This window comes from Staurois parvus, unplaced genomic scaffold (assembly GCF_062004578.1).
Source record: "Staurois parvus isolate SC_StPar_1 unplaced genomic scaffold, SC_StPar_1.0 ptg000910l, whole genome shotgun sequence".
Taxonomy (NCBI): domain Eukaryota; kingdom Metazoa; phylum Chordata; class Amphibia; order Anura; family Ranidae; genus Staurois; species Staurois parvus.
Genome location: NW_028318706.1, coordinates 176,567 through 202,113, shown reverse-complemented (window position 1 = coordinate 202,113; position 25,547 = coordinate 176,567). Strand labels below are relative to the sequence as shown.

The following is a 25,547-nucleotide window of genomic DNA, read 5'->3' as shown; positions in this document are numbered from 1 at the left end:
GCTTATCAGTATAAGGCTGCTTTCAGTCTGATGTGTTACAGTTTACCCACACCACGAGTGCAATGCAGTGTACCGGCAGCTTTCCTGTGGGTTTGCTGCACTTAGCCATAGACTTCTACTATATCCTGCACTTCTCTAAGAAGCAATCAGTGTGTTTGACAGGTGGAGAAGAGGCAGTGTTGCCTCTTCACCACCCGATTTAAACCCAGGATTGCGACACGGTTGTACAGCAATTAGAGGTTTAAAACAGGAGTGAGGAGGCGGCACTGAGCCAGGTGATCTTTGACTTTTCCCATATTGTTCAGGTAGATCTCCACCTTGAAGGTTGCCTACCCCTGGTTTACAAGCTACAGAGCTTGTGAAGGAACTAGGAGGTGGCTCATCAGCAACCTTGCAATCCATTCAGAACTACAAGCAGTCAGCTGCAATGGCTGATGGTAGTTCCTTCGTGCATAGGAAACTGTGATAGCATGATGCAGCCAACAATTTGCAGCATGCTTTGCTGCTTCTTGTCTACTCATTCCTTTGATTTACTTGTAGTTTCTAAGGACTGCATATCCCATGGTACCTTGCTGCTTGTAAGCAGATATGGTGTGTCTCCTAAAAGGATTGTGCCTCTTGAAACTCTTTTCAGGATCTTTGTGATTCAGACAGTTGGCTCTGTGAAACGTGTAACACACCAGTGAATAGTGAATGTGTGTTACTGCATTGAACAAAGAAAATGTGTGTGATTCTTCAAAAAGTCAATTTTCAAAAAGGTTAAAGTTTTTTTTGCCATTTTTGTGCAAAAGAATATAGTCATGGCCAAAAATATTGGCACCCCTGCATTTCTGTCAGATAATGCACCATTTTGTCCAGAAAATTGTTGCAATTATAAATGTTGAGGCATTCTCAGTTTAATTTGTATTGGTATGACAAACAAAAGCAGAGAAAAAAAAAAGCAAAACCTGACATATTCCACGGAAAACCCAAAAAAAAGACTAGAAAAAATGGATAGCCACCTCAATTTAATATTTGGCAGCACACTCCTTGGAAAAAATAACTGAAATCAATGGTAACCATCCAGTTTCTTCCACCTCTCTACTGAAATTTTGGAGCACTCTTCTTTCACCAACTGCTCCAGGTCTCTCAGATTGGAAGGGTTCCTTTTCCCAACTGCTGTTTTGAGATCTCTCCACAGATGCTCCATGGGGTTGAGATCTGGACTCATTGCTGGCCGGTTCAGCACTCTCCAGCGCTTTGTCTGAAACCATTTCTGGGTGCTTTTTGTCATTGTCCTGCTGTAAGACCCATGACCTTTGACGGAGACCCAACTTTCTGACACTGGGCCCTACATTGCACTCCAGAATCCTGTGGTAGAGTTCAGATTTCCTAATGCCATGCACAAGGTCAAGACATCCAGTGCCTGAAGCAGCAAAGCAACCCCAAAACATCAGTGAATCTCCACCATGTGTGACTGTATTCTTTTCTTGAAAGACCTCATTTCTTTTTCTGAAAACAGAACTAAAAAGCTGTAATTTTGTTTTGTCTGTCCACAACACATTCTCCCAAATGGATTTTGGCTTCCTCAGTCAAGTTTTGGCAAACTCCAATCTGGCTTTTTTATGTGTCAGCAGTGGAGGTCCTCCTGGGTCTCCTACCATAGCGTCCCTTTTCATTCAGATGGTGATGTATAGTGCGAGCTGACTCAGTTGTACCCTGTGCCTGAAGGTCAGCTTGAACTTGTCTGGAAGTTGATTGAGGTTCTTTATCCACTGTTTGAACAAAACCTTCGCTACAATTTATCAAGTTTTTCTTTTTCATCCACATCCAGGGAGATTAGCTATAGAGCCATGGGCTGTAAATTTCTTGACAATGTTGCATACAGTGGACACAGGAACATTAAGATCAGGTAACGGAGGCAGGAGAGTTTAATTACAAATGACAGGAGCATCATAAACTTGGAATGTAATTATTTCTTACAATTTTGAGAAGCTGCAAGTAATTTTGTCCAGTTCATTTTTGGGGTTTTGTGTGGATTGGGTCAGATTTGGGGTTTTGTTTCTCCACTATTTCTTGTGTCATACCAATACAAAAAATAAACATGAGAATGTCTAAACATTTGTAAATGCAACAATTTTCTGGGCGAAATGGTGCATTATCTGACAGAAATGCAGAGGTGCCAATATTTTTGGCCATGACTGTATTATTATTATATCGAGTTTATATAGCGCCAAAGGGTTTGCTCAGCGCTGTACAATAGAGGGGGGGACAATACATGAAACAGTACAGCAACTACAAACAGCATACAATCTAGAAGGGAGGGGGTAGTGATACAGGAGGAAATGGCTGTGGGGGATGGAGTGGTGGGAGGAATGAAGGAGAACGGCTGTTAGGTGAGGGTGGGGTAGGCTTCCCTGAAGAGGTGGGTTTTCAGGGAGCGCCTGAAGGTGAGGAGGGAAGGCGAGACTCTGATGGATTGGGGTAGTGAGTTCCAGAGGATGGGGGAGGACCTGGAGTGTTGTCCATAGTACACTTTAACTTAGCCTTTACGGGTTACCAGCTATAAGGAAATGTTAACATTAACCATAAATTTTATTTAATGTAAAAAGTATTTACAAAAGAAATAATGAAAATAGCTTCCAATGTCCATTTCTAATCCATTCTGTGTCTCCGTGATCCTTAGGCTGAATGGTATGGTCCAATTGTGACAAGTATCTCTCCAATGCCATAAGTTAGCCAACTAGTGTCACGCTGTATGTAGCTCGAAATCACGGTATAAGGCAAGAATTGTCCATATGTTGTGGTGGTGTTCTTCTGAAAAGCCGCCAATCATAACACAAGCCTGCATCAAATACCAACATGTTAATATGTAATAATACATAAATTGGCCAAATATACAAACTACAGGAAAGGAACTTAATACTGTCCATTGCAAACAGAATCTATATGTGGGGGATCATTCAAACATGTGGACAGCAGGTAGTAAAACCAGGCATGCAGGCAGGGTGCAATGCTGTGCTTCATGACAAAAATTAATACAGCATGTCCCATTCGGCAGGTGTTACCGCTGCCAAACGCAAACTGTGCAAAAGTCTGTGGCCACCCCGCAACTGCATGATATGCACATAGTGGTGCATAATTTACAGGTTAAATTAGGCATATCTCCACCTGTCAAACAATGCAGATCGCTTTTCAGAGGGGTAGCAAGAGTTGAAGCACATGTGAACAAGCCCCAAGTCTTTCACTACAGATCATAAAATGAACAGTGTCATTTACATGGTTTATAAAAGAGCAACAATTCACCTCCTTTTCCTACAGTATTTATACAGGAACTCCTGCCCCAGTTAACTGAAACAATTCCATGTACCATATATGAGACATATAAATATGAAGCAAACTCTCCTTGAGACATTTATGCAACTTTCAGGAAATTGCACAGCAAGTCAAAGAGCCCCAATAATGGAGATTGAACACTTGAGACAATTTTATTACCTGTTGATCCTCCCAGTACATTATTCCACCTTTAATAGAGCAATGGTACTGTTCATTCTGAAGTGAAATGGCACAGCAGTGTTGTCACCCTGTGGACAAGGTAGGCTTTTGCCCATATTCACACCGGTGTTCCTAGTGATTTTAAAGGTTTTTTTTTTTTGTTTACAAGATTTTTATGTTTTTGCATGTGTATCTAACTTCAGGCGTTTTGTTTCCTTAGCAGAACAGTTTTAGAGGAGATGAGTTTTTCAGGCACAAAAATGCAAGAAAATGCATGTGTCACCTGTGTTACAGATGCACATTTTATAGTCTATGAGGGTAAAAACTCTTTGGCAGTGTTCCTACCACCAATCCTATTTCACATTTCCTTGCTGGCCACTGTGGTTTCTCCTGTTGATTCCTGAATCACTACACTGCATCCTGAAGTGCCTAGGAAACAGCAGGAAATTATTGGATCTGTAAGGAGGAGCACCTGGTACAAAACGTTCATCTCACTTAAAGTACTCTTTAAAACATTTCATGGTTAAGAGCATCAGATACAGCCAACGCATTTCAGGGGGTAAAAAGACTTCCCTCCTTTAGAGTTTGAGCAGTCGATCTTAAAGTAGAACTATAGACAAAATGTTTTTTTTTTCACTTTGGATAGAGCAAGGGAGGGTTATAATCCCTATTAGATTTTGTTCACCATATGTCTCATTTCAGAGATTTCCCTTCACTTCCTGTCCCATTGACAAACAGGAAGTGAGAGGAAATCCCTGCAAATTACAGGAATTCCTTTGGGTCCCCCAGGTCACCAGAACTAGTGTTCCCATTGGAACATTTCCCCTCTATTCGTTTTCTGTGGAAAACTCAAAATTTGGGAAGTAGATTTTTGGCTACTTCTTTCTAGCCAAGGATTATTGAAAGTTCCTCCATAAGTGCAGGAAGTCCTTAACCCCCCTATGTCTGGCACCTCCCGAGCCCCTTAAAGGGTATCTGATGCTGGGAGGTGGGGGCAGGGTTCATGATTAAGTGACCAACGTGATTGGCTGTCACAGCAGTCACATGATCGGCACAGGTTTGTTTACATTTTTATACACAGATATGCTGCCTCTTGACATCAAGGCCCACCCGAGAGGCTGCAAATTTTGGTACTCTCTGCACGAACAGGTTAACCAGAAGTAGGTGTCTCATGAAGTCAGCTGTGAAATAACTTGTCTCAGTCTATGTTGTTATGCTCCTTACCTTTTATTTAATTAAGCTTCCGAATCAGATCATTAATGGCATCTCCTCTATGTCCAGGATCCCCCACCTCAGACAGATAGCCCTTCCTATTAATGCCTGCATGCCTAGCAATAGATAGGACGAAGGGGCATAAGAACTTATTGACTTCTACAAAATGTTTTCCTGTAGAGTACAGTTCATGAATCACATCTTCCAAACAGATGATCCCAAACGTTCCTAAAAAGGGACAGAAAAACATGAGTAAAAAAAAAAATGAAAATGAAGATGGGCTTTGCGTATTATAAATGGGTTCTTTTTATGAAAGAAATACTGCACTTTCTTTTAATTCTCTCTTTGTAGTTAAAGGAAACAGTGGAGTCAGTTTTGGTGCTGCAGAGCAAAACTTCCTGTTATCTGTACCAGTCACGGCTGCTGTACCTCTGTGTGCAGGGTGACTGCTCTTGTATCTGCCCCGCTAATGTAGCTTTCTACAGGCAGCCTGTAGTGTGTAGATGTGCTGTGTTGGGTCCTTCCCACAGTGCACAGGCTAGGTGCAGCATAGTGACTATGCCACTGCTATGTTTTCAAGGTAATACCTGGGTTTGCAAAGGCATTGGGTGCACATACAGTATATCTCTTGTGACCGTTGAACAATATACTTAAATGAAAGCGTTTGTGCTTGGTGTTTAGCTTTAAAGAGGTAGAAAAATTTCTAAAAAAAAAAAAGTTTCCCTCTGCAAGGTAATATCATAATGTACTAGTATGCATTGAATTCTAGCACATTATGAAATACTTACCTTAGAATGAAACCCTCCAGCTTCTCCACTGGCACTGATGATAGAGCTTCCGTCTTCACCCTGTCTTCCTTCCTTGTTCGCGGGCTCCGGCCAATTGACTGGCGTGCCGTGTTGTCGTCACACCCCAGGCATGGCACAGAGCTCTGAAGGAACGACATACACGTGATGTCACTGGCTGCTGCTCGCTGGAATATCTCCTAAGTGGTGCACATTTAGGAGATATTCATTAAACCTACAGGTAGGCTTTATTATGAGCTTACCTGTAAGTAGAAATGTCACACAAGAGTTTACTACCACTTTTAAAGGAAAAATGTGTACTACTTGGTATTAGATAAGTGTACCACAAAAAACTGCATGCAAATGCATAAGAATGACTAAAAGCTCCCTGCCACACAGAATATTCAATTTTTTGAACGGGATGAAGTAGACTAGGCAGCAGCAAAGAAAATACATTTTTGTAAACATAGTTTGATAATAAAGTTTATTACCTAGTTTCTCTTCTATCATAGTATTGTCTGTAAGGGCAACTTTTTTGCCATTTACTTTCCCCTGTCCACGTTTCAAGATGAGCTCACGTACAGACTTTAGGTTCGGGAAACTGTAAAAAATAAATAAATCCAAAATCAAGGGAAATAAACTTCTTCAGACACAAACATGGACACAGTCAGGCTGCACATGCTCCCATAGATTGCGTTCATTCAGCTGGCAGGCTGAACAAAAGACATCTAACAGATTCAGATTCCACCATCCATACTAAACAGAGCAGAAAGACAAATCTCAGTACTTTGTGGCTGTATAAGAGGATATCATATTGGTCTATACATTTGTGTGAATTTGATTACTTTTAAATACAAGACTGTATATTTTATGAAAGTAATATACAATACCAGTATTTTATTATATTATAACCAATTGTGTGTATGTACTTACTACAAGCCATACACAAAAAGATGTGAAAATGAGGCACAGGAAGGAAAAAAAAAAAAAAAAAAAAAATTACTTTTCAGTAAGGCTAGGTTTACATCTATGCAGTTTGCGTTTGATCAGTTTCTGCATTGCTTTTTGCGGTGCATTTTGCATTTTTACACAAATGCGTCTTTTTTGTTCAACTTGTTGCTGGGCAGAATAAAACGCATCAAAAAGCGCTACATGCTTTTCTGCAGCATCTCCATTGAAGTCTAAAGAACCAAATACGCAACGTTTTGAGCTTAAAAAAGTCCCTGACCCTTTCCAAGAAAGGCACCGGGTGAAAACGCTGAAATGTGAACCTGTCCCATAGGAAATCATGTTAAATGGACTGCTCTGTATTTCTGCAAAACACAGCGGAAAATGCATAGGTGTGAAACTAGACTGAGTAAGGATTTAATGACCAAGTTATTTTGCTCTGGTCCATAGTGGTATAAAAGTGGGGGAGAGCAATTGCCTAATAAATACACAGAAAAAACTATCTATAATAAGATGACCACAAGTTATGAGGAAAGATTAGAGGAGCTGAATTTATTATCTCTTGAGAAGAGGAGATTAAGGGGGGATATAATCACCATGTATAAATACATCAGTGGTTCATATAGTGAACTCAGTGTAGAGTTATTCACCCTGAGGTCATCACAGAGGACAAGGGAGCACTCTTTACATCTGGAGGAAAAGAAATTTAATCTCCAAACACGGAAAGGTTTCTTCACAGTAAGAGCTGTGAGAATGTGGAATAGACTCCCTCAAGAGTTGGTTCTGGCCAGCTCAGTGGATTGCTTTAAAAAAGTCCTGGATTCTTTCTTGGATACACAGAATATAACTGGATACTAACATTTATAGGTAATTAACTACAAACCAGGTAGCCAATACTCACCCCCATGCAACATATGGCTCAATAAACTGTAGCTGCTTCAACGTTTCTGGTGTTAGCTTTACAAACACCCCTGAGAAAATTTTACCCAAGCGGAAATACTTCAAGATTTGCATGACTTTCTGGCTGACCCCTTCAATGCTGAAAGCAGAGAAAAACAAACATTAATCTGACGAAATTGAAGAAAAACAATGTGCACAGAGAATATATTAAAAGTCTCAAGAAGAGACAACAATTAATTTCCAGTTGTTATCTTCATCAACAGCTCTGACCTTCACTGAATATAGGGATCCAAATCAGAATATTTTCAGATTTTGTGATCACTATGTCAGCTATGACTAACTGATCACATGGAGGCTTAATTGAAAAAAAAGGTAACCTAAAGCTAGCCATACATTAGACAATTTTCTTATTCAATTTCCTTTAGAAATACCTTCAACTATGAAGTGCAAGGGCCTGTCTGATTGCCTACAAATTGAAAGTGTTTAGGTTTGACTTGATATTAGGTTTTGGTAAATCTAAAGGAAAACTGTATAGTGTATGGCCAGCTTAAGAGTGGCAATGTTTGTCTGTTGTACAGGACACCAGGGCTGGATCCTGGATGGGAGATATGCGTCACCTCTGTTTGGATTGTGGTTCATTTAAGGGGATTGCAAAAGCAGTTGGATTCTAACCCATGCAGGGTGAGGGGTGCTGAAGGATGCACTTAAAAAATGATGGGTATGGGTCCCATAATTCGGAGGCTCAGAGAGATCTTGGGTGGGAAAGTGCCTCCAACTGTGACTATGGGTACCTTCAACCTGGAAGCGTTGCCTCACTTGCGACAGAGCAGAAAAGGGCACGAAGCAGCCAGGTGTTCTTGGGATGTTGTGTGGAACAGGACACAGTTGTGAGAGGGCTGTAGGCTATTCATCTGCTGGGCTCCTGTGAACCTTTGCTGAACCCCTGAAGCAGGCGGAGACTTATTTGTCCCCTTTCACTATATCTCCAAGACGGAGCTATCATTCTCCCCTCTGCTAAAGGAAACTAAGGGGCGGGGTCACTGGGTAATCCCACCCCTTAGTTTCGTTTAGGGGCAGGGAGAATGACAGCTCCTCTTCGGAGCTATAACGACGGAAAAAAAAAAAAAAAAAAAAAAGATTGTAATTGCATTTGAAAACAAAGCCGATTTTTAAATGTAATTACGGGCATTTTTTCCCTTCAACATAGCTCCGAGAATGAGCTGTCATTCTCCCCTCCTCTAAAAGGAAAGTGAAATTACCCAGTGACCCTGCCCCTTAGTTTCCTTTAGCGGAGGGGAGAATGACAGCTCATTCTCGGAGCTATAGTGAAAAGAAAAAAAAGCCGGTAATTACAGGCAGTCCCCGAGTTAAGTACATTCGGCTTACGTAATACTCATACTTACGTACACTTCCCTCGGGACCGGAAGTCAAGCTGTCAGCATTCTTGTGCAGCAAGCTGATAAGAGACTAGCTGATAAGAGACATCAGAGAGACATAAGAGACAGAGACATCCATTGCTCGTTACTTGTGGGGCTAGCAGTGTCTGCCCACTATCTCCAAAGTGATTTAAGACTGTCTGTCTGCACCTCCGGGGAGAGGAAAGGAGAGGCTGTCAGGCTGCTCACTGAAGTGATCCTCCGTCTGTGCAGGGGGGAGGGGGCAGCGTGTGCTGTGTAAAGGAGAGCAGAGTTCTCTCATACAGTACATTACAGTACAGTGTATTTTTACCCTGCAATAATGCCTCCAAAGCAAAAAGCTGATGCAAGTGCTGGCACAGCAAAGAAAAGAAAAACAATCTCCTTGGAAGATAAAGTAGAAATAATAAAGAGATCAGAGAGTGGTGAAAAATCATCATCCATTTGCAAAGCATATGGTTATGCTCCGTCAACAATTTCAACAATTTTAAAAGATAAGAGTAGAATAATGGAGCATGTAAAATGCTACATCCCAACCAATGCTACAATTATTACCAAGCAACGCAGTGGTTTAATCATCAAGATGGAAAGGATGCTGACCATTTGGATAGAAGACCAAAATCAGCATAATATACCTATCAGTCTTGCTTTAGTACAAGAAAAAGCTCGGAGCATTTTCAATGATTTAAAAGCTGCTCATACATCAAGTGAAAGTGATTGCAATGAAGAATTTGTTGCTAGTAGGGGTTGGTTTGATCGCTTTAAAAAAAGAGCAAATTTGCATAATATTAAAGTTCAAGGTGAAGCAGCTAGTGCTGATTCGAGTGCTGCAAGTGATTTTTCCATGATATTGAAAAATATTATTGATGTGGGAGGGTATTTGCCAGAACAAATCTTTAATGTAGATGAAACTGGCCTGTTTTGGAAAAAAATGCCTGAGAGAACATACATTTCAAAAGAAGAAAAAAGTGCACCTGGACATAAAGCATCAAAGGACAGGCTAACTTTATTACTTGGGGGTAATGCATCGGGTGATTTAAAGCTCAAACCTTTGCTTGTGTATCGCTCCATAAATCCGAGGGCACTGCGCAATGTCACAAAGTCATTTCTTCCTGTTATTTGGAGGGCAAATTCAAAGGCTTGGATTACGTTAGCACTCTTTGAAGAATGGTTTTTGAACCATTTTGTCCCTGCTGTTGAACGTTATTGCTTGGCCAAAAACATTCCTTTCAAAATTCTTCTTCTCCTTGACAATGCCCCTGGACATCCAAGCACTTTAGATGACAAGCACCCCAATGTAAAGGTGGTATTTTTACCCCCTAACACCACATCACTTATTCAGCCAATGGATCAGGGAGTCATAGCCTCCTTTAAAGCCTATTATTTAAGGAGAACATTCTCACAAGCTATCAGAGCTACACAAAATAATGAGATGACCTTAAGAGAGTTCTGGAAAAATTATAACATTTATGATGCCATCAAAAATATTGCTGAAGCTTGGGATGAAGTGAAAGACACAAATATGAGAGGAGTTTGGAAAAAATTGTGCCCTCAATTAACGCAAGAATTTCTGGGGTTTACAGATGATGAAATTGCAGAAACCAGGCAAACTGTGGTTGCGATTGGCAATCAACTGCATTTAGACATCACTGAAAATGATGTCATAGTGTTACTCGACTCCCATGGCAAAGAACTAACCAATGAAGACCTTATGGAACTAGATGAGCAGATAGAATTTAGAGAAGAAACTCAGGGGCTAGAAACTCCACAAACCAAAAAGTTTTCTACAAAAGCGTTAGCTAATGCTTTTGATCTCATTGAAGCAGGAATGGCAAATTTAGAGGAGCAAGATCCTGATACAGAGAGGTTTGCAAAAGTTTATCGTGCAGTTACTGAAGGTCTGAAATGCTATAAGACTATTTATGAAGAGAAAAAGAAAAGCTCTGTACAAACCTCCCTTGATGCCTACTTTACAAAATTGACCCCAGCAGCAAAATCAAGCTCTGCATTACATTTGGATGTCGGAGACACTGTTGCTGCCCAATCCTCTCCAACATGCCATCCTCTGCCAAGATAGTTTAAAGTTGTACTCTACACTGTACAAGAGTTTACAGTATAAAATTTGAATGTTGAATTTGATGTTTAAACATTTACATGCACATAAAAGTTAAATATGTTAAGGCAAACATGTGTCCAAGCTGCAGTTCTTATGCAAAACACCAGTTTAGAGCCTCTTGAGGTTTTACTGCTTTCTGTAACCTTATTACAAAAACGTAATCTAATATCCTGTCGTTTGGTTAGTAGTTAGTGCTTATAAAAGTGCCTGATTCAACTTATGAACAAATTCGACTTATGAACAAACCTACAGTCCCTATCTTGTACGTAACCCGGGGACTGCCTGTACATTTAAAACCGGCAGTGACATTTAGCCGTATCTCATTGTATACACTGCTCCTCTCCTGCCTTTCTCTGCCCCCCCCCCCATGTGCAGTACACACAGTCCCCCTATCGGCATCTGTATTGGCTAAAAACTTCCTATTGGCAAAATGCCAATAGGACTATTTTCAGCCGATATGTTGTTTCGGCCACCAAAATTTCGGTGCATCACTAAATATTAATTTAAAATATTTTATTTATTCTGGTAATCACATGTTCAGGTGAATAATTTTGGATATATGTTTTATATGCTGCACTGCTTTGATATATTTATACATTGCGTTTGTCACTTACTTTTTGGTGCAAGCAGCTCCAGTTCTCTAGTGCTCACCATTTGCTTCAAACAGTACTCAGAGACATTAGGTGTCCCAATTGACACCTGATGTTTCCCTTAAAAAACCTGTAACTACACTACGCTACCTGTACTACACACACCTGTACTACACTATCACATAGGGGGTTGATCAGCCAACGTTGTGATAGCACAGTTTAAAAAAAAAAATGAATTTAATCAAACTTTAAATTTTTTTTTAAATGTGTAAAAGCCTGCTGTAAAAACCAAGCACGAACGTAAAGCATCTGCTTATGAAAATGACAATTTCACCACACACATAAGGTACCACACATGTCAAGGATCCACAGAGTTTTTAGGCTTGACATATTTGGTATCTACTCGATGCAACCTCATCTTTTATATTTTAACAAAAAGTTGGGTATTTTATTGTGTTTGCATTCACTAAAATTGATTCGAGAATACTTTCTGCTGAAAATATGGGTGTTATAAACAGTTGTAATTGAAACTGTAAGTGCCACCATTTTATTTCGACAGGTCCTCTCCTTCAGCCATGATATAATTTGGGTAGTGGTTTTGGGGGGGTGAGGGGAGTTTAAAAAAAAAAAAAAAAGCAAGCTTACTATAAATACAACTAAACAAAACCGCGACATACTCTGTAATTCGGACAACAAATGCAAGTCTGTGTTTCTGCAAGCTGGGAACTTTCTTCCGGTACACCTCCATCCTCCGCAATCTACAGTCATCTCTCATTTTTCTTCTAGAGTTCCGGACAAAGGTTTCTAGTCGTTTAAATTTTATTTGCTTTCCAGGCTGAAGCTGAGGAAAAAATAATCCAGTGAAACAAGGAATATGGAAAATCTGTTCTTCAAATTGTACTCAGTGACATTAGGGGGTTTATTTACTAAAGCTGGAGAGTCCAAAATCAGACTCCCTTCTGCATAGAAACCAATCAGCTTCCAGGTTTCATTGCCAAAGCTTCATTGAACAAGCTGAGGGTAGAAGCTGATTGGTTTCTATGCAGAAGAGAGTCTGATTTTGGACTCTCCAGCTTTAGTAAATAAACCCCTAGGTGTCCAGCCCCAAAGATGTTGACACCAACGTACATTCTACAATGTACCTTGGGAAATCAACAAGCTAATAAGGAGGTGCACCAAATATAAATAGCACAATACATTACATGCACTGTGGACATATCTTAAGTGTCAATATTTCTAAAAGCAGAAAGTTGCAGACTGTGTCCTACATTTCACAATCTTTCAGGCCCCCTTGCAGCAATGGGACATGGTCACCTAAGCTACGCCTCCTCATCATCATCCGGAACTTTAAAGCAAGCTTGTAGTTAACCCTAAAAGTATAGCGGAGCATTTATCCCAAATTTTTCTGTGAAGGTTCTCATTTATCCAGGTCATGGTACAGCTAAGAGTATGACTTGATCTTCAATGCTGAAGACATTTCATAGTTTAACCAAGCTGCTGCTTCAGCAATTATTAGTGTCAGGGAAATATACCAGCATTTATAGCCACATGGTAGTGCAGTTACTTTAACCACTTATACCCCCTTCCTGCCCAGGCCAATTTTTAGCTTTCAGCGCTGTCGCACTTTGAATGACAATGCAACACTGTACCCATATGAAATTTTTATCATTTTTTTCACTCACAGAGCTTTCTTTTTGATTTAATCACCACTGGGTTTTTTTAAATTTTTTTCACTATAAACAAAAAAAAAGCAAAAAACGTGAAAAAAAAAAGAAAAAAAAGGTTTTTGTTTCTATTATAAAATTTTGCAAACATGCAATTTTTCTCCTTCACTGATGTGCGTTGATGAGGCTACACTGATAGGCAGCAATGACAGGCTGCACTGATGGGCAACACCGACTGGCAGCGCTGACTGACAGCCCTGACGGGAGGCACTGATCATCAGTGCCTTGATGATCAGTGCCAATCTGCTCAGCATGAGGAAAGTGCTGCCGATAACCAGCAACTGTATTGGACACAGCTGATCACTTGGTAAAAGGCTGCTGTGATCGGCCTTTTACTTCATCACGTGATCAGCTGTGTCCGTAGGACACAGCATTCAGAGATCGGCAGGTACGCGCCCCTGGGGGCGCGCGGAAGGACACATTCTGGGAGGACGTCATATGACGCCCTCTCAGAACTGGGTAACCATGCTGTAGCCGTCATTCGGCTATAGACTGGCTACCAAGTGGTTAAAGGATAAGTTCACCTTTAATTAAATGCACATCTTTTTGCAGGTAAAAAACATGCATATATTGTTTTTTTTACTTGAAGCCTGGAACGCATTGCCATGCAGGATTCCTGCAGGCTTGTCAATATATCTGTCTGCTCATACCTTGTACGAAGCCCCGCACAACTGCGTTTTTTTCTTTTTTTTTTTAAACTGACAGCGAGCGGGGGAGATCACATATATATTTTTACACATGATCATTTTAAAGGATAAGTTCACCTTTGTTAAAAAAAATTAAATAAATAATAAATTAACATCTTTTTGCAGGTTAAAAAAAAAATAAATTGTGCATTTAATTATTTTTATTTTTTTTACTAGGAGCCTGCAAAACATTGCATCCCCGATCAGCAGATTGGGGATGCAATGAAGAACTCCTGTAGACTGTCTATGTAAGCTGTCTACTTGTACTTCCTATGGGCAGGCAGTTACACACTGACAGGAAGCATCATTGAACTACCTAGAGTGCTCAACATCGACTTGGCAGTTTGAGAACTACAAGCTGACAGCCACAAAAGTACTCGTAGTTCTCACATTCACAGAACTCTCTGAATGAACGAATCACACAGCCAGGTTGCCAGAGGCCCGCAAGGCCACGCTGTCACGAGGGACTGGGGTGGGTACAGGGGTTGCTGCAACAGTAACATGTTACACCCTAAATACTGGCGTAACATGTTACAAAAGGTAAAGTTATTCCTTAAAGTAGGACTTTCCAGGCAATGTAAATGGCTAGGCAATCAACGACAGGAGGACAAGCAGAGCTTCTTGTTCGTATATAAACCACAGATTGAAAAACAGAATGCCTCATCAAAACATCCACTAAGTGGAATTTGTTTGGAGGCCTGTGGCATAATGCCCAATCATCACCAGTCAACAGAAAAATAATTATGTGTAACATGAAACGAGAAGAGCACATCCCATCTATTAAAAGCACTGGAGGGTTTGGGCACCCAAATCAGTTTTAATCAGTGAGAAGACCAAAATCACCACCTGCTTTCCGTGTTAGAGCCCATTCACACAAGATGCATTGGGACTGTCGCAAAACAAACAAAAAGCCCTATTGCCTATCATGCCATGTCACACCTCCACACTGCCATAGTATGGCTTTTTTTCAGTGCAGCATGGTGTGACCTAATCCACTGTGGTCAAAATAACAAAGCATAGGGTCACCTTTAGCAACATGTTACACTCATATTTAGAGTGGACAACAGGTGTGCTGATCAGCACACTCACAACCCACTGAATCTTCATCAAGCTTTCTAACTGAAAGCCCGTTCAGCATGGCTGCCAGTGTGAATGGGCCCTTAGAATTTCATTCCCCCATCACTGCACTGTTTGGAGAAGAGCTCCTCCTGTGTCCAGTTAGCACTACTAGAGGGTTCTTACAAACATTCAGCTTTATATTCTCAGTGAGCATGCACCTCTTCCCTCTCAGCTCTCCTCCTCAATGTGCCCCTCATTTTTAGCATATCCTTCACATTCTCCTTCTCTTTCTCCCTACGCTGGAATCCACAGACTTTGGAATGATTGCAAGGAAGTCAAGAGTTGTGGGCTGCCCTACATACAGCAAACAGAGTACACATGCAAACACATTAAGTGGGGACATGCAGATAGGCAAAAACACAGAAGCACAGCACAAAAACACAGTACAGGCATAAAGAACATACACACTGGGCATGCAGAGTGAGAGCACACAAATATTGCTATTGAATAGAAAAGCATCTTTGCAAAGATGGGGAGGTCTGCAAAAGTAATTGCTTAGCAAGGCGCTGCAAAAACATTTTGGCAAGCAAAATTTATACACTTCTTCAACAGTCACAGACAGCTATATGAATGTAGAAACGCTATCATAAAATACTACTTTATATCAATATACAGGAAAATAAGCAACGTATAAGTGTTCGGGAATTAAAAAAAAAAATAAATCATACTCACCTAGGTGGATGCACCATCAGTCCCAGCTGCATCTGTCCCCCATTACCTCCAAGACTGAAAACTGAGCAATCAAAGACTGCTGATCGCTCAGTCACCAGCTACCTGCTCCACACCTGCAGCACTCACTGGAGCGCTGACCTGTGGAGGGGGCAGGAGCTGCTGAATTTCTCTCTTGCCCTCAGTGGCTTGCTGAGCCATCTGCGGACCCATGCATCTGGGTGGACCCCGATTTTAGCCACTTCCTGTCTGGTCCATGTACATAAACGGCCGGATGGGAGCAGTGCATAAGCGACACACGCATTTACAGCCTGTGCGCGCTCCCTGGGAGCGCGCAGCACCGATCACTGTACAGGGTGAGGTCCCAAACATGTGATCTCTGATTGGCCAATCAGTGATCACACGAATAGTAGTAAACAAGATGTCACTTCTGACATCATTGCTTACTACTAGTGAAATCTGTGAATAATCACAGAGATCACATGGTACAAGGCTATTCACAACAGCCTTGTACCATATGACAAGCTGTGAGCAATCACAGCTCGCACAGTATTTCTCAATGGCTGCAAGAATGCAGCCAGAGAGGAGAAATGATTGTTTTTACAGCCTAAAAGCGATCAGTGTAAAAAAAAATAAATAAATCATCACCCCCCACAAGTAGTACAGTGTCACTATGGTGACACTGTACTGCTAGGGTGACAGTATGTTAAAAAATAAATATAAAAAAAAAAATTTGAAAAATTATAATTTTGGTTATAAACGAATTTGGGTTATTTTTTTTTTTTACTAAAAAGATAACTGCATAAATTTTGGCCAAGACTTATGAAGAAAGATTATGTATTTGCAAAATTTCATAAGAAAAACACCCTTTTTCAAAATTTTTGGACTTTTTCATTTATATAGCAAAAAAAAATAAAAATCCCAGTGGCGAATAAATACCACCAAAATAAAGTTTTATCTGTCTCAAAAAAATGTACAGTGGGGCAAAAAAGTATTTAGTCAGCCACCAATTGTGCAAGTTCTCCCACTTAAAAAGATGAGAGAGGCCTGTAATTGGCATCATAGGTAGATTTCAACTATGAGAGACAAAATGAGAAAAAAAAAATCCAGACAATCACATTGGCTTATTTGGAAAGAATTTATTTGCAACCTATGGTGGAAAATAAGTATTTGGTCAATATCAAAAGTTCATCTCAATACTTTGTTATATATCCTTTGTTGGCAATGACAGAGGTCAAATGTTTCGGTAAGTCTTCACAAGGTTGGCACACACTGTTGCTGGTATGTTGGCCCATTCCTCCATGCAGATCTCCTCTAGAGCAGTGATGTTTTGGGGCTGTCGCTGGGCAACACGGACTTTCAACTCCCTCCAAAGGTTTTCTATGGGGTTGGGATCTAGAGACTGGCTAGGCCACTCCAGGACCTTGAAATGCTTCTTACGAAGCCACTCCTTCGTTGCCCGGGCGGAATGTTTGGGATCATTGTCATGTTGGAAGACCCAGCCATGTTTCATCTTCAATGCCCTTGCTGATGGAAGGAGGTTTGCCCTCAAAATCTCATGATACATGGCCACATTCATTCTGTCCTGTACATGGATCAGTCGTCCTGGTCCCTTTGCGGAGAAACAGCCCCAAAGCATGATGTTACCACCCCCATGCTTCACAGTAGGTATGGTGTTCTTTGGATGCCACTCAGCATTCTCTCTCCTCCAAACACGATGAGTTGTGTTTCTACCAAACAGTTCTATTTTGGTTTCATCTGACATTCTCCCAATCCTCTTCTGGATCATCCAAATGCTCTCTAGCAAAGACGGGCCCGGACATGTACTGGCTTAAGCAGGGGGACACATCTGGCACTGCAGTCCCTGGCGGCGTAGTGTGTTACTGATGGTAGCCTTTGTTACGTTGGTCCCAGCTCTCTGCAGGTCATTCACTAGGTCCCCCCGCGTGGTTCTGGGACTTTTGCTCACCGTTCTTGTAATAATTTTGACACCACGGGGTGAGATCTTGCGTGGAGCCCCAGATCGAGGGAGATTATCAGTGGTCTTGTATGTCTTTCATTTTCTAATTATTGCTTCCACAGTTGATTTGTTCACACCAAGCTGCTTGCCTATTGCAGATTCAGTCTTCCCAGCCTGGTGCAGGTCTACAATTTTGTTTCTGGTGTCCTTCGACAGCTCTTTGGTCTTCACCATAGTGGAGTTTGGAGTGTGACTGTTTGAGGTTGTGGACAGGTGTCTTTTATACTGATAACAAGTTCAAACAGGTGCCATTGATACAGGTAATGCGTGCAGGACAGAGGAGCCTCTTAAAGAAGAAGGTACAGGTCTGTGAGAGCCAAAAATCTTGCTTGTTTGTAGGTGACCAAATACTTATTTTCCACCATAATTTGCAAATAAATTCTTTCCAAATCAGCCAATGTGATTGGATTTTTTCTCTCATTTTGTCTCTCATAGTTGAGGTCTACCTATGATGCCAATTACAGGCCTCTCTCAACTTTTTAAGTGGGAGAACTTGCACAATTGGTGGCTGACTAAATACTTTTTTGCCCCACTGTATATGGGTACAGTGTTGCATGACTGTGCAATTGTCATTCAAAGTGTGATAGCACTGAAAGCTGAAAATTGGCCTGGACAGGAAGGGGGTAAAAGTGTCCGGACTTGAAGTGGTTAAAGTCAGGATTTCTCCAGAGCCTGGGCCGGCACAGTGACGTCAGTCCAATCTAGGTTAAGGGAATGCAGAACTAAGTGCACTCCTGTGACCTACAGGAGTAGTAGGGCTAAAAGAGCTTTGGTCCTACTTCTCCTTTAAGGGAACCCCAATGACAACCCTGAATCTATATGGGCCATAAGAAAAGCCTTTACCAACATGGTGACATGTTAGTGCACCAACATGGAGACAGGTACAGGAAGAGAGTGTTGTGTCAGGTATAGGAAGTTCTGCATGTTGGGCCTAAAAAATTATGAATAAACTGCGATTTCTTTTATTCAAAACAGATTTACCTTCCGCTTCTCTTCTAAAGCCCTTTTGGCTTCTGCTGCTTTCAGACCTTGATACTTCTTACGTTTCTTCAAAAGATTTTCTGGCACTCGTGGCAGCTTCTTGGGCCTTAAATTATGAAAAAAAAAAGTATGTCAGTATGCTAGATACATACCCTGTAACTATACTACATCTATTAAAAGTTTCATTACAACCTGGCAACTGTATCTAACGCAGATTCACATTTCACACGCTACTCCCAAGACCATTAATGGACCATTTACACCCACGCGTAGTGGTAAGGAGTGGGAAAACTAGTATGCAGCAACAGGCGTCACTTTGTGATATACTAAGTTGGAATATATGTTGCACATTTAATTTTGGCTGCATGTTTGTGAACCCCTTCCTGCCACTTCCCAGGCTGTTAACAGGTTCTGAATACCAGGAGGCAGGCAATCCGACCATGTGATTGCTGTGATTGGAAGTCATATAATTGGAAAGCTCCCAATTGTCCCTATGCATCAGAAGCTTTCCCGTACCTGCTCGTTACAGTGCGGGGAGCGTGTTCTCAACCCAGTAAAGTGTTTACCTAGGTACGCATATATGCAGCCGCTTGACGTTAAAGCCCACCAGCCAAGATGCTGCATATATGCATACAGCCGCCCAGAAGTGGTTAATGCACTGTCATTTAAAATTTTGAATGGGGCCAAAAAGATACTACAGTTGTATAGTAACATTTTCATTTCATGCAATACCTTGTTACTGATTGTCTCCTCATCCAAAAATTCTCTCTAGTGAAGCTTGAGCCTGCCTTGTCACTATCAGCCCTTTATGGCATAGTTTTAAATAAGAATGCTGCTTTCTGGTGTGTTATGAAAGCAAACCTGATAAAAATGTGCCTATGTTAAATATTAGTAATGTGTACTGTTTTATTTTGGTTTAACTGCTGACTGAATTCACGCATTGTTATCATTAAGGAAGTGATGGGAAGTCCCACATTTTACTGCCGTCGTTCCCCTCTTATGCAGTTGCAGGGTGGATAAAAAATCAATGATTTAAAGAAAAAAAAAATTGACTTAAATCATATTTTTTTAATTTTTAACAAATTTTAATAAAATGCTTTTGCAGTAAAAATCTATCTAAAGATTTTCTATTTAAGATACATTATTAATTTAGTTTATTCAGCATGAAATGGAGCTTAGTTATGTAGGCATGAGGCTGTATATTCTGCAATATTTATATTTTTGGTAAATTCATTCAATGAATTCAAGCTCTGCAAGCTGAGATAACATGCACTGCATTGATGCATTCACATAATTTCACAGGAACCATGAGAAAAAACATGAAATAAAAGAAACTGAATAGTTCAGCTATGTGTAACCTATTAACTTAAAATCGGTCCTGATATTGCTGTTTTACTAACCTGACAGCCTATTATTCCAAAAAGGAAACCTTAATTTGGTTTGCAAATATTAAAGATTCTAACTACCAGCAAGAATGAGTCGGATTCCTTACATTTAAAGAGCACCTGTCATTTTAGATCCATCTTGGTAGCGCCTGTTAGCGAACATCCACTCACCTCCTGCCGCCACGTCCCTCGCCTTGTGTCACTGCCGCATCAGCAGCCATCCATTAAAGTGAACGGGCAACAGCGGGTCAGAAAAGCCGCTGCGGGACAGAGATGACAGTTGCTCTTTAAAAATTATGATTTAAATCAAGCCTTTTCACTAGTGATTTAAATCATGATTTAAATTAAATACATCCTGCGCAGTTGTCACCAAAGTTCCCTTCACTTTGTAGAAATTATTTCTGACTTCCAGGTGCATTCCCGGCACAGGAAATGAAGGGAAATCTTCCCAATATGGAAGGCAAGAAAATGACGGGTTTTAACCTAAGGGATTACCCATCCAAAACTACCTTACTCTCACGTGCTAAAGCAATATTAACTGGTTCTCACCCAGCCTATTGTACCAACGGGCAGGACTGCTCGTGTTCTGGGAGAACGTCATATGGCGCCTTCCTATTCTTGACATGCAGCACGGTGATTGGTGTTGTGCTGTGTCCTTCAGACACAGAGCACCACCAATCAAGGTAAAGAGCCCATGACATTGGTTCTTAACCATCTGATCAGCTGTGTCCAATCATTGGCATTACCTTTCCTCAGCGCTGTCCTGTGGAACCGACTTTCCTGTGATGGGACATTTACACTGATAATCAGTACCGATTTTTAGCGCAGCCTCAACGGTGCCCATCAGCGCAGCCTAAACGGTGCCCATCAGCGCAGCCTAAACGGTGCCCATCAGCACACATCAGTGAAGAAGAAAAATTACTTATTTGCTAAATTTTATAACAGAAATGAAGGAAAAGGTTTTTATTTCCAAAAGTTTTGGTCTTTTTTCGTTTGTTTAGCAAAAAAGAAAAAACCCAGTAATGATTAAATACCCCCAAAAGAAAGCTCTGTCTTAAAAAAAATGATAAAAATGTAATTTGGGTTGTGTTGCATGACGGTGCAATTGTCATTCAAAGTGTGACAGCACTAAAACAATTGGCCTGGGCAGAGAGCGAGGTGAAAGTGCTCCATATTGAAGGGGTTAAATCCAAAAAATTATTATATTGCAGCTCACCAATACTTAGATGTAGTGGCTGCATTAGTTTTAACACATTTTCCTTTATTTTCACCTGATCATCCGACCAGTACATCTGTTATTTTTTAACCACTAAAGCCATAAGGCTGTATATATACAGCCTCGGGTGAAGTAGTTATACCAGGATCATGGTTGCAGCTACAGCCATACTCCTGGTAATGTTCTTTTCTGCTGGCGTCAGAGCAAGAGTAATAATTCAAGCTCCAGACCTTTTATCTTGTAACATGTAAAGACTTTTAAAGCGTTACCTGTGGATAATTTAATGTACTGTAGTTTGTTGTCATTCCATGGGCCTGTGCTATTTTAAGGCGTTTAAATGTTTCTATTTACATGGTGAAATATCATCTTTTATATTTTACCAAATTCGCTTTGTTAAAATTAAAAAAAAAAAAAAAAAAAAGTGGAGTTCCAGCCGTTTTTGTGTTTATTAAGTTAGCAGCCACAAAAACTGTAGCTGCTGACTTTTGATACACACTCACCTGTCCCAGGGTCCAGCGATGTTCTCACCCATGCCGTCCCTTCTCCCCTCCATGGTGCCAACATCTTAACTGTGGGCACCAGGCTGTGACAGCTTACAGCTTCATAGCCTGGTGCCCACTGTGCCTCCTAATTGGTCCGGCAGTCTCCTGGGGCCTGTGAGACTGCGGGAAGGAGAAGGGGGCAAAACTTCCTGCTCACTTCACCGCTGCGAACTGAGACGTACGTGGGAGTGGGTACCTGTCAAAATCAGGTACTCGCTACCCCCCAAAAGGTGCCAAATATGGCGGTGGAAGGGGGGGGGGGGGAAGGAGGTAAATAAGCAGAGCTTTCGCTTTTGATGGGCACTGAAAGGCAGCACTCATATGGCACTGATAGGCAGCACTGACTGGCATTGATAGGTGGCACTGACTGGGTGACACTGAAAGGCAGCTCAGATGGGCACTGATATGTGGCAATGATGTGCACTGATAGGCACTGAAATGTGGAACTGATGGGCACTGGCAGGTGGCATGGATGAGCACTGACAGCTGGCACAGCTGGGGCTACACAGATCATCAGGGCACACTGATCATCAGTGCTCTGATGATCAGTGTACATGTCCCCTCCGAGGAATGCTGATTACCAGCTCTCCTCTCCTTTCGAGCTGTCAGCATGACAGATCGTGAGAAGAGAAATACCGATAACCGGCATTTCCCTGTTTACATGTGATCAGCTGTGATTGGACACAGCTGATCACATGACCAAGCCGACATCTTCGGTTCTTTCCGTTGATCGTTGATCCGCTGTGTCCGAGGGACAAAGCGCACCACTGATCACCGCGCACTCCCTGAGCTGCGCATGTGCAGTTACAATGGGAGGACGTCATATGATGTCCTCCCAGTATGAGAGAACCGCCTTGCGCCCGTCATTGTACTATATGGCGGGAGGTGGTTAAGATAGATAGAAAAGTATTTATCTGAGGGTTCTACGTCATTTTCTAGCAAAAAAAAAAAAACTCAGATTTTTAAATATATGAAAGAAATGTCAGTATTGGCCTAGGAGTCAAGTGGTTAACAGGCCGAGCTATCCAGTAAAAGTGGCAGTCAGTGTTGAGAAAAACCATTTACCACTTGACAGGAGTGCTTACAATGATCAGCTTTTATGTAAAACTTTTTCCCAAAAAAAAGTGTTAGCTGGAGGTCATCAAGTTCATCTAAATCTGGATTTCAGCTGCTACAGTGAGAGTCATCCAGAGGATCTGTTCCTGTAACTGCCCCTTTGGCCCCAGTACGCTAATTACCCCCTACTTCCTGGGCCCCCCCGTATGACCACTCTCCCCTCTTGCTTGCAGCACTGCTGGCTTCATCTCATCTCCCTCCCACCAGCTTTCATCTGATGGTGGGAGTGATGGGATCTGTTACAGTAACTGCCCCCCCACACTGTAGCGATCACCCCTCCAGTAGCTATTCTCCTTCCTCCTACTGCTGGCCCCTTGACATCTTCTCCTCTCCCTCCCACTAGCTTTCATCTGCTGCAGGGGGGGCCGCAACAGGGGATCTGTTATAGTAAATTCCCCCCCACGCAGCAGTGATCACCCCTCCTGTAGATATTCTCCTTCCTCCTGCTGCTGGCCCCGACAGCTTCTTCTCCTCTACCCCCCCCCCCCACTAACTTTCATCTGCAGCAGGAGGGGGCGCGACAGGTGGTCTGTTATAGTAAATTCCCCCCCCCCCCCCTGCATGCAGCAGCGATCACCCCTCCTGTAGATATTCTCCTTCCTCCTGCTGCTGGCCCCGAGAGCTTCTTCTCCTCTTCCTCCCACTAGCTTTCATCTGCTGGGGGGGGGGGTGCAACAGGGGATCTGTTATAGTAAATGCCCCCCACTCAGCAGTGATCACCCCTCCTGTAGATATTCTCCTTCCTCCTGCTGCTGGCCCCCCGACAGCTTCTTCTCCTCTCCCACTAGCTTTCATCTGCTGCAGGGGGGGCCGCAACAGGGGATCTGTTATAGTAAATGCCCCCCAGCAGCAGAGATCACCCCTCCTGTAGATATTCTCCTTCCTCCTGCTGCTAGTCCCGCCAACTTCTTCTCCTCTCCCTCCCGCGGACTGTTGCAGGGTATGGGGCATCGCTTCAGGGTTGAGATACTGTACTGGGCCCCATGACTTCTAACAGCAGCGCCAATTACGGGGATAAAACAAGAGAAGGCATCACATCCCCTCATCACCAGCCCGAATGCCTCTGACAAGCAACCCAAACATAGATCACTTTTCACAGGTGCAAGGGTTCAGGTTTATACTCAGCCCAAAGATCACCTATAGATCAGACACGTCTGCTGCACATTCTCTTGTTGTCACTAACATGGTATTCATATCACAACTAGACATGCCAGGGAATGGTAACCGAGGTGACACTTTTGTAGGTTCACCCCATACAGCTGCCTAGCAGACAACACACCACTCTCATCCCCTTGAGAGGTGACCCCATCCAGATCAATGTCCCCGACCCCAAACCGCCCATTGCAGGATCCCTCTCCGCTCCTCCGCATCACAAACCTCTCCCTTACAGCGGATGGCACCGGATTACATCCCCCCCCCAAATACTTACTCCGTGCCGTCCATGTTGTCTCACTGTATTCTGAAAACCGGAAGCCGCGCGTCCACTTCCGTACACAACACGTGTTCCGGTCCGCCATTTTGGGATTGGCACGAACTAGGGAACGTGTGCTTGAGAAGTACGCATGTGTACATGACACGCTTGCGGACAACAGCTGTGCAAGAGGAGCTTGCAAGTGCACAGACCAGGGGGCATAGTCAGTGCTTGCAAGCTGATATATAAAGCTGCTTTAAAAAAAAAAAAGTTTAGTGTTTGACTCTTAAAATATTACTGAGTGGAAAAGGAAGCTGTAAGAAAGCAGATACAGGAGCAACCCCGTTTGTCTCACTGACTTGGGGAACGCTCTCGGATGGAGATACAGACAGCCAGTAAAAAGCAGAAGGCTCAGTTTTAACTTTCATATTTCTAGATGAAAAATGCATCATTTTTTTTATCAAGAAAATATGAAAGCAAAATCAGCTCAACTTCAGGAAGGTCTTACCCCCAAAGCATTTTTTGCTAGTCAGCACTGTGCTACTTTAACTGGCAATTGCTCGGTTATGCAACGCTGAACCCAAATTAAATTTATATAATTGTTTTCACACAAATAGAGCTTTCTTTAGATGGTAATTTTTTTATTTTTTTGCTATATAAAATGAACAAAATACTAATAATATTGAAAAAAATGTGTTTCTGTTATACTATTTAGCAAATAAACTTTTATCTTTCATGTTTTTCTCCCAAATAGAGGTGTCTTGGCAGTATTTAATCACCACTGGGTTTTTTATTTTTAATAATAAAACAATATATATATTTTATAAATACAGGCATACCTCGGTTTACGAATGCCTCATTTCATGCAATTTTCGGTTTACAAATGAAAATCCATTGAAAATAATGCTTTGGTGTACAAATGTTTTTTGCGATATGAACAGATTAATTGGTTTTCAATGCATTTACAATTTTTTTTTTTTTTAATCATGTCCCTGTACAGTATTTACAGTTGCAAGAAAAAGGATGTGAATACCTTGGGATTACGTGGAGTTTTGCATGAATTGGGCATAAAATGTGCTCTGAACGTCATCTAAGTCACAACAATAGAAGAACACAGTCTGCTGATCATAATACTACACAAACATTAGATGTTGCCATGGTTTAATTGCACATAACATGTAAACATTCACAGTGCAGGGAGGAAAAAGTATGTGAACCTTTGGACTTAATAACTGGTT

At 41.7% G+C, this 25,547-nt stretch overlaps 1 protein-coding gene across 1 annotated transcript; it reads right to left on the bottom strand.

The window, feature by feature from the left end:
* Positions 1–2,555: 2,555 nt before the first annotated feature.
* Positions 2,556–24,465, bottom strand: RPL7L1 (ribosomal protein L7 like 1). The gene is made up of 7 exons (XM_089656494.1): positions 24,328–24,465; positions 18,640–18,745; positions 12,118–12,281; positions 7,321–7,458; positions 5,963–6,072; positions 4,699–4,914; positions 2,556–2,824 (listed from the first exon to the last, which is right to left on the bottom strand). The coding sequence occupies exons 1-6, from the start codon at positions 24,339–24,341 to the stop codon at positions 4,706–4,708; spliced, it is 741 nt and encodes a 246-aa protein (XP_089512620.1). The 5' UTR covers positions 24,342–24,465; the 3' UTR covers positions 2,556–2,824; positions 4,699–4,705.
* Positions 24,466–25,547: the final 1,082 nt, after the last annotated feature.

Coding starts and splice junctions, on each gene's coding strand:
- RPL7L1 (XM_089656494.1), bottom strand. Junction 7,459..12,117: donor TTTGTTGTCCGAATTACAGA/GTATGTCGCGGT, acceptor CTCTGCTTTCAG/CATTGAAGGGGTCAGCCAGA. Junction 4,915..5,962: donor TATGATAGAAGAGAAACTAG/GTAATAAACTTT, acceptor GTCCCTTTTTAG/GAACGTTTGGGATCATCTGT.